General features: G+C 32.9%; 1 protein-coding gene across 15 annotated transcripts in view; it reads left to right on the top strand.

Moving 5' to 3' along the window:
- Window positions 1-16,946, top strand: part of Ssbp2 (single stranded DNA binding protein 2) — a 322,386-nt gene that overhangs the window by 86,726 nt on the left and 218,714 nt on the right. For 9 of the 15 annotated variants that reach the window (XM_046428015.2, XM_046428021.2, XM_046428005.2 and 6 more), the window contains one exon: window positions 16,492-16,553. In XM_046428015.2, the coding sequence (XP_046283971.1) occupies window positions 16,492-16,553 (62 nt within the window). Of the gene's footprint in view, window positions 1-3,096; window positions 3,128-4,786; window positions 4,933-7,415; window positions 7,509-16,491; window positions 16,554-16,946 lie in introns of all 15 variants that reach the window. The other 6 variants (XM_058574396.1, XM_058574401.1, XM_058574398.1 and 3 more) reach the window with 4 other exon arrangements.

Genomic DNA, 16,946 nt, shown 5'->3' with positions numbered 1-16,946 from the left:
GTATTTATTTATATATATATATATATATATATGTATATATATATAAAATCAATCACAGTTTTTTAATCCATTCATCTACTGATGGGTACCTGAGTTGATTCCGTAAATTATCTGTTGTGAATTGTGCTGCAATAAATTTTGAGTTGCTGTCATCATGGTAGCACTCCAATTTTAGATATTTTGGGAAAATATCAAGGAGTGGGATAACTGGGTCATATGGTGGTTCTATTTCTAGTTTTTTGAGGATTCTTCATAGTGCCTTCCAGAGTGGTTGAACTAGTCTGCAGTCCTGCTAACAATGTATAAGTATACCTTTTCCCCCACAACATCACCTGCATTTATTATTGTTTGTATTCTTGATCATTGCTATTCTGACTGGAGTAAGAGAAAATCTTAATGTGTTTTCAGTTTGAATTTCCCTGATTGCTAAAGATGTTGAACATTTTTTTCATATGTTTGTTGGCTGTTTGTGTTTCTTCTTTTGAGAAGTTTCTACTTAGTTCTTTTGCCTATTTATTGATCAGGGTTTTTTTTATATTAAGGTTTTTGAATTCTTCATATATTCTGGGTGTTAATCTCCAATTGGAGGAGTATCTGGCCAAGATTTTCTCCCATTCTGTAGGATCTCTCTCCATGCTCTTAATTATTTCCTCTGCTATACAGAAGCTTTTTAGTTTGATGGTATCTCACAGATTGATTCTTGGTTTTGTTTTTTGTACTTTGGGGGTCTTGTTAAGGCACTCGGTGCCAGCACCTATATGATAAAGCATTAACTTTATGTTTTCTTCTATGTTGTAAGACTTCTGGTCTAATTCCTAAATCTTTGATACATTTTGATTTGAGTTTTGTGAAAGTTGAGAGATAAGGATCTAGTTTCATTTTCTACTCTATCCAGTTATCCTAGCACCATTTGTTAAAAAGATTGTCTTTTCTCCAAAATATATTTTTGGCATGCTTGTCAAATATCAGATGGCTTTTGGTATGCGGATTTGTCTCTGTGCCTTCTATGTTGCATTGGTCATTATGTCTATTTTTATGCCAATACTGTGGTGTTTTTGTTTTTGTTTTTACTAGTGTTCTTTAGTATAATTTCAGATCAGGTATTGTGAAGCCTCCTGCTTTGCTTTTCTTGCTTAGTATTGCTTTGGCTCTTCTGGGTTTCTTATTCTTCCAAATGAATTTAAGAATCATTTTTGCTAATTCTGTGAAGAATGTTATTGGTATTTTGATTGAATTGAATCTGTATATTCTTTTGGGAGTATGGTCATTTTTATAATATTGACTCTGTCTATCTAGGAACATGGGATGTGTTTCCATATTTTAAGGTTTTCTTCAATTTCTTTTCCTATTTGTATCCAAAGTGATTTGGCAAGAAAAGGAAATCAAAGGGATACAAATAGGAAAAGAAAAAGACAAACTATCTTTGTTTGTTGACACTATATCTAGAAAACTCAAAAAAACTATACCAGAAGACTTCTAAAGTTATGAGTTTAGCAAAGTAGCAGGATACAAGATCAACTCCCATAAATCAATAGTTTTCCTATACTCCAACGGTTGATTCAGCTGAGGAAGAAATCAGAAAAACCATCCCATTACAATAACCTCAAAAAAATTTAATACTTGGAAATTTAACTAAGGAGATAAAGAGCTTTACAATGAAAATTCTTGAATACTGAGGAAAGAAATTGCATCTTTCTCTGGTTTTACTTCATATAATATATTTGGGAGTGTTCCTTCCCTTTCAATTTCATGAAATAATTTTAGAAAGACTGGTGCTAGTTCTTCTGTAAAAGTTTGGTAGAACTCAGCTAAGAATCCATCTGTTTCTGGGCTTTTCTCTTTCAGGAGGCTTTTAATTGCTATTTCAATCTCATTATTTGATATTGGTCTGTTTGGGCTTTCTGTATCTTTATAATTCAATTTGAGCAGGTCATATGGGCTTAGAAATTTGTTAGTGTCTTCCAGATTTTCCAGTTTATTGGAATATAGATTTCAAAATAGATTCTGATAATCCTTTGGATTTCAGAAGGGTCTGTGGTGATATTTCCTTTTTCACCTCTGTTCTTGTTGATTTGGGTCTTCACTCTCTTTTCTTTTGGTTAGTTTGATTAAAGGTATGTCCACCTTATTTATATTTTCAATGAACCAACTCTTTGTTACATTTATCCTATGTATTGATTTTTTATTCTCAATTTCATTGATTTTGGTTCTGATCTTAATTATTTCCTATATTCTACTGATTTTGGAATTTGTTCTTTTTCTAAGGCCTTCAGGTAGAACATAATCTTATTTATTTGGGATCTCTCTAATTTTTTAATATAGGCATTCAGTGCTATAAATTTGCCTGTTAGAACTTCTTTCATAGTGTCCCAAGAATTTTGCTATGTTATATCTCTGTTCTTATTTATTTCTAAGAATTTCTTTCTCATTTCTTTTTTGATACACCCTTCATTTAAGAGAATATTATTCAATCTCCATGTGTTTATGTAGTTTCTATTATTTTCCTTTTTAAAAGTTTTTGATGGTTCTTTTTAAACATTTGTTTATTTATACACAGTCCTGAGAATCAAACCCAGTGTCTCACACATGCTAGACAAGTGCTCTACCACTGAGCTCTACCACAAAGCTGCGGATTTGTAGCATTAGTCCATTATGATCTGATAAGATACATGGAATTATGTTGATTTTTAAAAAATAATTGCTAAGACTTGTTTTGTGGCCTAGAATATGATGTATTTTAGAAAAAGTTCCATGTGCAGCTGAGAAGAACATGAATTCAACAGTTTTGGGATGGAATAATATAAAAATATATTAGGTCCATTTGATTTAGAGTATTATTTAGGTTGGAGATATCTTTATTAATTTTGTATTTTGATGGCCTGTCTGTTGGTAGTAAGGGTGTGTTGAAATTACCCAGTATTATTGTGTTGGAGTCTATGTGGGATTTATTCAGTTTCATGGAGGTTTTATTTTATTTAAAAAGTTTTTGAAAATTTAATTGGGTGTATTAACTTGTGGGGCATTGTGTAAGATCATTATCTCTTCTTGTTGGATAATTCCCTTTCTAGGTTGTAGTTGCATTCTTTGTCTTTTCAGATTAATATTTGCTTGAAATCGGCTTTGTCAGGTAAGAATAGCTACTCTGGCTTGTTTTAGTGGTCTGTATGCATGAAATATTTTTTGCCTTCCTTTTACCTGTGATGTCTTTGCTTATAAGATGAGTCTCTTGTAAATAGCATACTGTTGGATCTTGTTTTTTGATCCATTCTGCTAATCTGTGTCTTTTAGTTGGGGAGTTGAGACCATTAACATTCAACGTTAGTATGGATATGTGTTTGTGGTTTCCTGCCATTTTGATATTTTGCTGTATTTTATCCTGTCTTGATTATCATTTGGTGGGTTATTACTTTACTGAACATCCTCTGGGAGCTTTGGGAATTGTCTTTTAGTTCCTTTGTGTGCAGTTTGAATATTCTTTATAATGCTGGATTGGTGCTTATAATTTCTTTTAGTTTATTTCTGTCATGGAAAGGTTTTATGTACCTCTGGAATTTGAAAGTGAAATTTGCTGTATATAATAACTATGGCTGGCAGTTACTTTCTTTTAGGGCTTGGATTTTCTCATTCCAGGCCCTTCTTGATTTTAGGATGTGGACTGAGAAACCAGAAGTGAACTTTATTGGTTTGTCTCTAAATATGACCTGATGTTTTTCTCTTGCAGCTTTTACTATTCTTCCCTTATTTTCTATGTTAGGCATTTTGACTATAATATGTTGTAATGAACTTCTCATTTAAATAGGTCTATTTAGAGTCCTGTAAGCCTCTTGTATTTAGATGTATATCTGATTTCTGATATGGGAAAAGTTTTTTGTAACTATCTCATTGAAAATGTTCTTTATGTCTTTAGTTTGTATCGTCATGTTCACTATATCCCAATGATTCTCAGGTTTGGTTTTTTTAATGTTGTCTCAGAGTTCTTGTATATTCTGGTCATAGTCTATATTTTTTCCCCTTTATTCATTCTGTGTACTCAAGATCATCTAGCCTGTCTTCAAGGTCTGAAATTCTGTCTTCAAGGGCTGAGGTTTTATTTTATATGCAGTCTAATATGTTAGTGATACCTTCAAGTGAAATTTTAATTTGATTAATCATGTCTTTCATTTCTAGGAGTTCTGCTTGGTTTCTTTTCATTGTTTCTATTTATTAATTAAAGTGGTCTTTCATCTCCTCTAATTGTGTTTGATTGTGCTAGCAGCTTGTGTTTGCCTGCTTATACCATAAAGTTTCTCTCATCTGGAATTTCCTCAGTGCTGTGTTCCTATAACTGCTCTCTTAATTCCTTCCTTAGGTCTTCTTTTAGATCACTGAACATTTTAAGAGTCAGTTTTTAAATAATCTTTTGCTGGGATTTCATCCATCTCATTATCAGTGGGATCCTTTGTTGGGGGATTGTGGATTTTGGAGAGAGATTTTATTTGTCTGTTTCCTCATGTTTTCAACTAGTGCATCAGTTGAGGTGGATTTCCCTACCTCTTTTTTTTTTTTTTTTTGAGAGAGAGAGATGGGGGGGGAGAATTTTTTAATATTTATTTTTTAGTTTTCCATGGACACAACATCTTTGTTTGTATGTGGTGCTGAGGCTCGAACCCGGGCTGCATGCATGCCAGGCGAGCATACTACCGCTTGAGCCACATCCCCAGCCCTCCCTACCTCTTTATATGAATATCCTTTTGTGTGTAATTCTTTTATTTATTCTGGGACTTCTCTCTTTTTTTGATGTGTGTAGATGCTACAGGGTGGGACCTGAAGTCCTTCTCAGATTTGTCCTTCTTGGTTTGGGGCTTTTGTCTCCTCATTTGAGTTGGAGTAATTTTATGGCTGAGGAGGAGTAGACTGTGTGTGGATTGAGATTCACTGCTGCTTGATTGAGATGTGAGTATTTCTCAGCTGTGGGATATCTACTCTGTGATTTTGAAGTGACCCAATCTCTTTCCAGCCCCTCTTAGAAGAAGCGGGGAGCCAGGAGTGGCACTAATGTCAGCAACAGATGTACAACTTTATATTAAATGTCCTTTGTGATAATATTTACTATCTGTTTGGGAAGCTGTACACCTAAGTTGAGTGCTTTGGTCTTGAGCCAGGTACAACTTGGAATACAGCTTTCCTCTACTCTGCCATCTTCAAAATCCCCTCTAATTCTTGTAAATTTCTAAGAAATTTACAAGGCATATTATTGCTGTTTTATTGATTAGAACAATATAACTCAGAGCATTTATATAACTGTGTCATAGTTACACAGCTTAGTGAATTATAGCCACTAGCTGTATATGAATTTTGAGCACTTGAAATATAACTAATGAAATTGATAAGTGCTATGTTTTAAAGTAAACTTTACATTTTAAGGCTTATTTTGAACAAATAATATAAAGTATCATCATTACATTTAAAAAATTTGGCCACATATTAATATTTTGGATATACTGAATAAAAATGATTACTAAAATTAATTTTATCTTGTTACTTAATATGGATATTTAAAAATTTACAATGACATAAGTGATCTTATTTGTAGCCCATGTTTGTATTTCTATTGGACAGTGCTACTTGAAATCACATTTTGTCCAGTGATCTTATGAGTGTAGCCTTACCACATCAGGGATACAAAGGCAACCCATTGCCCATAATGACCTGAATGGCTTTCTTGAGATTAAGTTGCTCCCCAGACATAAAGTTAAGGAATAATCCTATTTCTAGTTTATGTGAATTAGCCAGCCCTATTTGGAAATTAGGAATTTTAGAGGTTTGGTCTTAACATATCACTAATTAATAAATTAATTAATTAATGAAGATCTCTAAAACATTTTTTTCTGTTCAAGGGTTTCTATATAAATGTCATACTTTGGTATTTTATTTTACTAGGCAATATTTTGGCAGTCTGTCTATTAAAGTCCAAATGAATGGATATTATTCTCTTACATTATAGAAAACTTACAGTGTGTTTGGGAGTGGAGTGGTTTAATTAAAGGGACCAAAGAGGATTTCATCTTTCGTTATAGGATTTTTTTACACACTTAAATATATATGCAAATATGTATTATTTTATATCATTTAAACATATAAATGTTGAAAATATGTTCTCTTAAATTATCTACATTTAGAGAGGGAAGCCTGGAGATAGATTTGTGATAACTCATTGCTGAGAACACCCCAGCATTTTTATTGATTTCAGTTGGTTAAATTTTAATGGCTTGCTATTTCCTCCCTCACATTTTAAATTTCTGCAATATATAGCTGCTTGTGTTTGCATGTACCATAAAGTTTCTGTCATCTGGGCTTTCCTCAGTGGTATGTTCCTTCTGCCTAAGTTCTTCTTCCCTTCTCTTCTCAAAAAGCTTAGAAATCCCTCTTCTTAGGTAGGCTTTCTTAGGCTCTTTTTCTAAGCTGATAGTGCATTTTGCCAGGACTGGTACATGAAGACCTTTACATACTATGCTAGGAAGTTTGCACTTTATCTTCTTGGTCAAATGGACATTTCAAAAGTTTTAAAGTAAAAGAATAACAATGTCTATACTCTGATGTCTATGTGACCTTATTTCTTACAAATGGAGAGTTTAAAAAAGAGAATATAATATTTTAGAGCTCTATACACTACTTGCTCTGTCTTAATTTTTCTTGGATCATGTAGAAGTGTAAGGCTGCTTGTTGTAGAATAACTTATTAACCAGTTTAGCCTTGCAGGGCTCTCTTGTCTCCCTAGATTCTCCCTAGTCTATTCCCAGGTTTTTACCTCATTCAGAACTGTTACACAAAGAACTTAAAATAGGGAGACATACTTATTTGTATTGATTATTGTGGTAAAAAGGAAATGATCGAAACGACACCAATTATTTAGAAATCAAATGTTCTCACTCTGGTTCAAGGAGAAAGATAGAATACTTCTTTCAACTTTGACATTCTCCCTCGGGATATGAATGAATGTGATGTTTAATGAGCTCCTCTAACTGAGGATTTACTGTTTCTTTTACTTGTATGGGCTGGCTCATTGTTATGGGTGAAGTTGTGAGAAGTTCAAATTGGAAATCCAGGCATCATCTCAACACGCAAGATGTGATTCTCTACAGCCTGATCTTTCACTTGGGCTTAGCCTTTCTAGAAGTGCCCTTGACTTAGTCAGTCAGAAATTGGAATGTTCTTGATGGGTTTTGTTATTGGTTAGAAGAGTGGAGGACATAATTATTATTAGCTCAGCTTTTTTTTTTCTTAATTAAAAAAAGATAGCATTGAACTAACAGTAGAAATCAAATCATTTCTCCGAATTTCATTCTTTTGATGTTTTCTTTGATTTATGAAAGGTTTTAAACCACTACCTGTATCCTAAATATAGTTTGTCTGACTTTTCATTTTCTTACCCCTAGGGAGAGACCCATTTTTTTTTAAAGAAATATGCTCAACACAGAGACCTTCTTCTGCTTTATTAACTTTCAACATTCAGAAACTAAAAAAAGAGTGTAAGAAATCTTTCCAATTTTATATCAACTTGTTTCATAACTTTGAATTCATTAGGAGCTATCTTTTTTTTCTAGTTATATTGTTTTCTTTTTTGTAATTTATTTTTTATTTTGCAGTGCTGGGGATCAAACCTGGGGCCTTGATCATGCCAAGCAAGTGCTCTACCACTGAACCATATCCACAGCCCTAGTTATATTGTTTTAATACACAAAGAATCCATGTTTGTTGCTGAAATTTTGCATGGTATTTATGCTACAGAATGAGGTTGAATAGCCTTAACAAATAAAATTAAGAATTGGAATGTTGAAGAGATTATAGATTCTTTCTTTACCTTCATTTTCTTTTACTTGTTTATGATATGTTACTGTCCCTTTTTGTCATAAATTAATCACATTTGCCTGAAATAGAAACTTAAAAACATCTAATAGATTGGTTCTTCAGATTGTATTAGGATTGCTAAGGTATTGAACACCATAGACTCCAAAAGTCTGTTCTGTCTTTCACCTATATGAAAAGAGTAAATAAAGTTATTATTTCTAAACTTGTTTCTTCAACTTGAATTTGGAGGCAATAGAGTGTACTGTGTAAGAGTAATACCTTTGGGTCATACTTTCTGGATTTGAATTACATTTTACATTTTTCTTACTAACTTGGTTTTCTTAATTATAGAAAGAAGATAATCATAATAATGCTTCTGAATTATGCTAAGGTTTAAATGAATTAATGTACATAAATTGCTTAGCATAGTTCCTGGCAGGTAGTAAATGCCCCAAGGTGTTATTTTTTTAAAATTTGTGACTAATATTTTTCTGTCTAGTGTAGTTTCTTTTTTTAGAGTCAAGTGTAAATATATATCCTATCCATACATGTATGTACCACCTATCATTTGGATGGCCCACAGTCTTCCTACCTTTTGATATTATCCTTTCTATCAAAATAGCTTCTGCCCTAGTCCCTAATATTGTAGGCTGTCAAGTTTTCTCCAACTTCTCTGAGCCTTACTTGGAGGCACTTGGAGATCTCTTGTTACAATTTCTTGCTCTTGTTGAGTATTATGTTTCCATTCTGTTACTCCCTCTTAAGGCTAATCCCTTTTTAATGTCTGAAATTTTGTTTCCTTCATAACTTCAAAGCTCTATTACCTCACTGCTCTTGTATATAAAGGATTCTTATAGAAGGTCAGGGGATAACTGAAAAAAAAATCAAGCATTGTATGGGTAACAGCATTAGCTTGAATATTAGACACAACTCATATTAATTTTTTTGATATTGCCACAAAGAGTTTCTCACTAGCTATTTTCCTGTGGGGGCAATTTGCCTCTAATCTTATTGACACCTTGAAACTTCTCCCATTTTCTCTTTTTCTGAATCCCCCTGGATACCCAAAAGTTCTTTCTGAGATATCATTATCAGCCTCCTAAATTCTTATGTAAAGAATAATAAGAATTATGTAGAATAACAAGTGTTACTTAGCTTTTTGTTGCTGTGACCTGACAGAACAACGGAGAGGAGGAAAGGTTTATTTTGAGGTCACGTTTTCAGAGATTTAGTCCATGGTCAGCCGACTTAAATGCTTTGGGCCCAAAGTGAGGCAGAACATGATGGCAGAAGGGCATGGTGGAAAAATGATACTCTGTTCAAGGTAGCTAGGAAGCAGGGGGCAGGTTTATTTATTGTTTTATTTATTTATTTATTTTGGTACCAGGGATTGAACCCAGGGGCACTTAACCACTAAGCCACATCCCCAACCCTTATTATTATTTTTTTAATTTTTATATTTTGAGACAGCCCTAAGTTCTAAATTGCTTTCCTCTCATACTATTCTTGAGGCTGGCTTTGAATTTGCAATCTTCCTGCCTCAGCCTTTTGAACCACTGGGATTATAGATGTGTGCCACAATGCTTGGCAGAAGATAAACTCTTTTAGGGCATGCCCCCAGTGACTCATCTGTTATATTTACCATACTGTCTGTCCATTCAAACTAGAGTAAACGGATTAGATTACAGTCTCATAACCTAATCATTTCAGCTTTGAATATTCCTATATTAACATTGGAGCTTTTGGGGGTCACCTCATAATTCAGCTCATAACATTGAGTATTTGTTTAGCTTTTTATAATTCTTTCCTCTCATACTATTCCTAAGGACCTCTGTTTTTATGGATCAAAGAATAGAACCAAAAAAGAAAACAAAAATAAAAAAGGATTCATTATGGAGTTTTCCCTGTAAAAAAACATTTTCCTTCAAGAGGGTGTCTTCTTTCCTTCTGAAGCAAACAGCACTGCCCAGTGAAACTTTCTGTAATTATGGAAGTGATACTTGCTTTCTAATAAGGTCCCTATTAATTTTAGGTAACTGTTTAGTACTCGACATGTGGCTGGTGCAAATAAGGAATATTAAGTTAACAATTTTAAATTATGGAAGCCACATGTGAATAATAGGTATTATGTTAAATAACTCAGTTTTAGATTATCTACTTTAAAGTACAGTCAGACTTCTTTTCCTGTTAAACTTATATTGATTTTAATTTTTGAATTGAGATATAAAATATTTTACTTAAATTTTATTTTTTTAATTTACATTTAGTTTAGTGTGTAGATGTACTCATACATGGAATATTTTAGAAAATCTGTGGGAATGTTAGGTTGTATCTAAGTTAGAAATCTTAGCAAATTTATCTTGGAACAAATTTGTATATAGGTATACAGAGTCTTCTTTATCCTTTTATGGTAGTAAAAGGATTTCTGAATATTCATTCAAATTCAAAAACTATTGTGAAGGATTCAGCAATACTTTGAAAAGTTTGGATCCCATGAGTTTCTAACCTGCTACTGTGCTGTTAGAGATGTTGTTGAAATGGGTTTGGATCTGCCAAAAAGTACTATATTGACAGGGCCAGAACTGCCAAAAAGTGCAGCAGCAACAAAAGCTTCACTTTTGAAGCCAGAGAAAGGAAGTTTCTCTTCTTCCTCCTGACTTTTGATCTCTTGCTAGTGTCTCCTGATGTCAGAATTTAACAGGAAGCCAGTTGGCAAGGAGAATAAGAAATATAATTTCCAGAATCCCAGCTCTAAGTATAGAATGGAGTGTACAGAAAGGTGGATGTGGAGGTGAGAGACAATACATAAATTATTAGTAGCAGCATACCTCTCCAGAAGCAAATAAAGATGAAAAGTTAAGCAAATGTGTTTGCTTAACTTTTGTGTGCACAAGTGAGCACACCTATTTATGTTTGTATCATTTTTTTTTCTTTCACAGATGTTAGTTTATAATACACATTGTTCTAACTTTTGATTGTTTTGTTTCTTGTTAGATTTTAGAAATTGTTTTATATTGATTCATTAAATGTCACAATTCTCCTTTTATGGTCATAGAATATTTCATTCTATGAAATGTGCTGTGATATATATTTCATCAAGCCCCTACTGATGGAAATTAGATTATATCCTGTCTTTCACAATTATAAATAATGCTTTAATGAACTCTTTCATATATATGAAAAATACATATGTACATATATAAATGTAACGCATCTGACTATATTTATATATGATAGGATAAATTACTAGAATAATTGCCATATCAGATAATATATAATTTATAATTACCTTGAGGCATATTTGTCTTCAATATATCTTGTTCATGATTCAGTGTTTGGTCTGAGTAGAAATGCTAAAAATGCTAGATCTTTTGATAGAGACAGCATAATTATAGACAAAGAACTCTAATGCAGAAATATGACAGATGAATGGGTCTCAAGATGTATATAAAAGTCACAGGAGAATACAGCCTGTAGCTAGTCCAATGATAGAAGGAAGAGAGGTTGATAGTTCAACAGGAAATAGCCTTTTGGGGGAGGAAATACACATTGGGATTGCTATAATGGAAAAAGAAAAACTGGATAATGGGGGAGAACTTGTTGGCATAGATGCCACTCAAACATTTAACTAAGCCTGAAGTCTATGAAGCAATACAACAGAAAATACCTCTTCATAAATAACAGGAAAATTATTTCTGAAGGGCTGGGGCTGTGGCTCAAGCGGTAACACGCTCGCCTGGCATGTGCGGGGCACTGGGTTCGATCCTCAGCACCACATAAAAATAAAAATAAAGATGTGTCCACCAAAAACTGAAAAATAAATATAAAAAAATTCTCTCTCTCTTTCTCTCTCTCTCTCTAAAACATTGTTTCTGAAATGACAATTGGAATTTAGGAGTATTTTTTGTCTATTTTTCAATACTACCAATCATCAATGCATGTTTATTAAAAAAATAACTACAGATGAATAAAATTTTAAAATGGAACTAACTCTCTGTTATCCTTTTTTAGAAAATAATGGTAAATTTACATTCATCCAGTTGTATACACACGCATCAAAACTTAGAATCACTGTTGGTGAATATTTCTCAGATTTTTTCTAATTTCCATTTTTTTCTAAGAATGCTTCAATAAATATGGCTTAGTTTTCTACAGGGAAGGGTTAAACTTGTTTTGAGTACCATTTCATGCTTTCTGTAAACAAGTAATACCTAGAACAGAGATTTATTTGGAGGCATCAATACCATTTGCTATAGAAACATATTTCTATGTAGACCCATCTCTTCTTTGCAAATATTTAAAGCATAGCTTTACTTGTTTTTCATTCAATAACTATAAAAGGATGGCTTTTCTGTTCAATATGATGGATCAATGTTCTAGCTGCTCCTGGCACAGATTTGTAATTTAAGGTGAAAAAGATGAATTCTACTCACTATATAGTAAAAAAGAAAATGTTATGAGGCAGAAAGCAATGATGAATGTGAAGCATTTTGAGTTTCTTTTAAGGAATAATAATATGTAATATTTTAAAAATACACACGGATTATCTTCAGACTTCCTCACATAAAAGACCATATCAAATATAAACCATACAGGTAGTTTCTTAGAATATTTTATCTCCTGAAATAGCTTGTGATTGGTGGTGGATGTGCATGAGGGAGACTGTTTAGTGACTGATGTGTTGCAGTGGGACTTGTTAGACTATGAGTCTAATCATACTGCCAGCATACCCTGGCACTGAGACCTAGTTATGTCACTTTAACTGCTCCATAAGTCATCTCACATTCTTCTTTTAATTAAAAGCAGTAATTAATTAGCAATATTTGCTTTATTTTATTAGTATATTATGCAAAGTCAAAATGAACTGAGATGAAATATAAGAACACTGCTTTGAAAAACTTTGTGTTCATATGATTAGGTTGATTTCAGTGATAAGGAATATTAGTGTGTGGGGGATGCATTTGTGAGGTCCCATTCTTATGCCCTTTCAGTGAGACATAAGTTAATGTAAGGCAAAAGATTAAGAGAAGAATGAGACAGGGTTTGACTAAATTATACTTTCATCAGGACAGCAAAGTTTCATTTCTCTTAAGTTTTAATTTTAGTCAGCTTTTCTTCTGCTTTGACCAAAAGACCTGAGAAGAACAATTTTAAGGAGGAAAATTTTATTTTGGTGCTTACAGTTTCAGAGGTCTCAGTCTATAGACAGCCAGCTCCATTCTTCAGAACTCAAGGCCAGGCAAGAACATCATGGTGGAAGAGTGTGGTAGAGGCAAGCAGCTGAAGACACTGTACCAGGAAGCAGAGAGAGCAAGCTCTGCTCAATAGGACAAAATATATTCCCCAAAGGCACGCCCCCAGGGACCCACCTCCTCTAGCCAAATCCTACCATACCAGCCCACAGTTACCACTCAGTTAATCCCTATCAATGGATTAATTCATGGATTAGGTTAAAACTCTCATAACTCAATCATTTCACCTCTAAACCTTCTTGCATTGCCTCACACATGAGCTTTTGGGGGACACCTTACATCCAAACCATAACAAATCTCACTAAGTATTGTTACTTATTTTTTAGGAACCAATAAGACACAGTGTTAATCAACTAAAATAATCAAATAAAAAAAATTGACATATACGTACAAGGTAACATATATGTACAAATATTTGTGTTATTTTTAAGGAGAATTCAAATTAGGGTCTGACTTATATAACATGTCCTAGTTTATTGTTCATATTTAGTATTTCTAACTTCATTAATTACTGGAAATTCTTAATTTAATACTCTTAAAATGGTTATCACATTTCTAATCTTTGGAAAAAGTTTGTATTTTGAGAACAAATTACATGTCTACTTCAAAGTTCTCATTGCATTATATTTATGTAATTAAGAACTCTAAAAAATGCTTCAGTGATAGTAATGGTACTTAAGGCTTTGATGTCTTCCTTTAAGTTGCCATCCCTCCCCATTTAGGACCACTTTTTGAGTTTATTTTATGTTTTACAATTTTGATTTTTTTAAGTCCTTTGGGGATAAAATAACTGAGTTCTTTCATAGCAGATGATATAAAGAATTGGCTGACTTTTTTTTGAAATATATGATTATATTTGTTTACTTTTTCAAAATGTTAAGGACCTTTGAACAAATTGTGCTGCTTGGGGTATTGTTAAACCACTTTTTATTATTTTAACTAAAAAAAAAAAAACAAGGAACATACTTATACACAGAGTTTATTGTGAGGCATTTCTGGATCTTATTATTTAAAACTATGAACTAACTTCATTATTTTCCTCTTTTTTCTATGCCCCTTTACTGCTTTGTCTCCCTCTGTACCATTTGTAATCTTCTAGTATAAACACAATTTGCCCACTTCCCCTTTTAATTAGTTTATGATCTACCTTCCTACAAAGCATAATCCTGAAGAAAGGGATTTTTATTGTTTGTGTTCACTGCTATCCAGTGCTTTGAAAAGATACCATATAAATGCCCATACAGATTTCAAAATTCCAAATTTACTTTGTGAAACGTACTTAGTCTGAATTTTTAATTTTTGAGAGATATTGACTTTATTTTAAATTTTTGTAATGGTGAACTCAAAGTCATCTGAAATATAAATACTTGGAAAGTTAATATCACCTTGTTTTTTTTTTTAAAAAACTCTTACTTCATTCATAACCTATAAAATTAGAAATTTGTTTTAAAATGCAATCCTTAAGGTATAACTTAGTCTACATATTTAAAGCCCAGTCTCTTGAAAATTCCTCAGTCAGTGGTGATAACTGATGTTCATATTGATGATTTTGATATGCCTTAAGATCCTGAAATGCCTTTTGATTCACCAAAAGGAAGGAAGGAACAATGGAAGGCAGGCAGGCAGGCAGACTTCAAATGTTAAGTTCTCCTAGACAACATTATATTAAGCGAAATAAGTCAGGCATAGAAAAACAAATACTACATGTCCTCACTTATATATGGAAGCTAAACAAAAAGTTGATCTGGTAGAAGTAGTGATCCTGGATGGGTGTAGGGAAGGCAAGGATGGAGAAAGGATAGTTAATAGGTACAAGGGTGCAGTTGGACAAGAGGAACAACTTCTAATGTTCTAAAGCACTGTAGGATAACTACAGTTGACAACAATTAATTGGATATTTCAAAATAGCTAGTAGAAAGTATTTTGAATGTTTCCAACACAAAGAAATGATAAATGTTTGATGTGAAATGTAATACCAGTTATCATGATCTTACCATTACATGCTATATACATCAATTGACATAGCACACTGTATTACATAAGTATGCAATTATCTTGTGTCAATTTATTTTTTTTAAAGCTGGGTTCTCTTTAGATTGATTTCCTTTTTGTTATCTGAATACATGGTAAATCAACTAAATCGAACACAAATTCCAAAAATTTTAAAATAAATAACAGCTTAATTTGTTTAAATGATTAACATTTTACTGCTTCCATTTATATCAGTTTCAACTCTAATTGCTGTTTTTCCTAGTTGTACATATGATTTCCACCAAGGTATTTTATACTGTTTTGATGAGTAAGTAAAAATTGTTTGGCACATACCTAAATACTTGAATATTTATCACTGGAGTTTTGTGTGTACTGGTGACACTGATGCTGGAATAAATTTTTATAGCATTGCTTTTCTAGGTAAAAGAAAAAATAACCACAGTAGCTAACAGTTATCAGGCATTTACTGTGTCAGTCACTCTTAAGTGATTTTCATGTACTAACCAGTTTATTCCTTACAGCAACCCTTGGAAGTAGGTAACTACTATTATCCCTTTTTATAGATGAGGAAGTGGAGGCACAGAAGACTTAAGTAACTTCCCTCAGTTCAGACAGCTAATATATATGAAAGCTAAATTTATGCCCATGCCTAATTCTGTTTAAAAAGAATATATTTTTAATATTTTATTTTATAGGGGGCCATGGGGTGGTGGTACAGATATACTAATTAAAAGAACATTAAATGTTTCAACAGAATATAATATGGGGAAATACAGGTTTAAGAAAACAAGGAACTGCAGAATGTATGAAGTTATATAAATCAATAATTGCCACAAGTAAGCAATAGGGCTGATGGATCAAAATAAAGAAGTGTGGTTATCAGAATATTAGAGGGAAAACCTCCACAGCTGAGTCTTAAACTTCTAAGGAAAGACAACTTTCTGGCTATAAGGCCCCACTGAGCTTATGAGGTACCAAGCATCTCAAATTGCACAGAAAGATGGATTTGGAGTTGAGAGAAGAGCCTAATAACTTGTATAATGGGAAGCAAATTCAGGGAAATAATGGCAACATCTTCTCTCATAGACTAATTCAGTTTACAAATCACTATGTAAAATCAGTACTAGAAAAACTCCAGCAAAGAATAATGTGAAAAAGATGAAAAACATTAAATTTACCTTTTAAAATGGGAAAAATAGGGGCTGGGGTTGTGACTTGGCAGTGGAGAGCTTGCCTAGCACATGTGAGGCCCTGGGTTCGATCCTCAGCACCACATAAAAGATGAGTAAATGAAATAGAGATATTGTGTCCAATTACAACTAAAAAATAAAAAATAAAAAAAATGGGAAAAATATTGTTTTGTATTATGTATGGGAAAAAGTATTAGGAAAGTATTTAATATCTTTTTTATTCATTTTAGATAAGATGGGAAAAAAACATCACATTGGGGGAACCTCCAGGATTCTTACATTCTTGGTGGTGGTAAGTATCTTTTATTCCATTTTTACTACATTGATAATGCATTTCAGTAGACTTGCACTATACTTGTTTATATTTCATGCTTCTCTTTTAATTTTTACTTTCTAAAATTGTTATTTGAAAGCCAGCACTTTTAAAAGCAAAACTCAAAACTAGCGTTAGTGTTTTTTGACTTAAAGATGTTACTATTTAGTCAAGATGGAATTGAAACGACTATGTGGAATCTCCAACTGTAAGTATGATTATCGTATTTGTTTGTTAGGACTGCCATAACAAAATATCAGAGAACGAATGGCTTATACACAGTCAGGAGGACAGAAGTCTAAGATCAAGGTGATAGAATGACTGGTTTCTAATGAGGGCCCTCTCTTAGGCTTGTAGACAGTCACCTTCTCA

Source organism: Marmota monax, unplaced genomic scaffold (assembly GCF_021218885.2).
Source record: "Marmota monax isolate L192 unplaced genomic scaffold, Marmota_monax_Labrador192_F-V1.1 WCK01_AAM20220418_F8-fsc00018, whole genome shotgun sequence".
NCBI lineage: Eukaryota > Metazoa > Chordata > Mammalia > Rodentia > Sciuridae > Marmota > Marmota monax.
The sequence above is the reverse complement of the archived record's forward strand: the minus strand, read 5'-3'. Positions and strand labels throughout refer to the sequence as shown.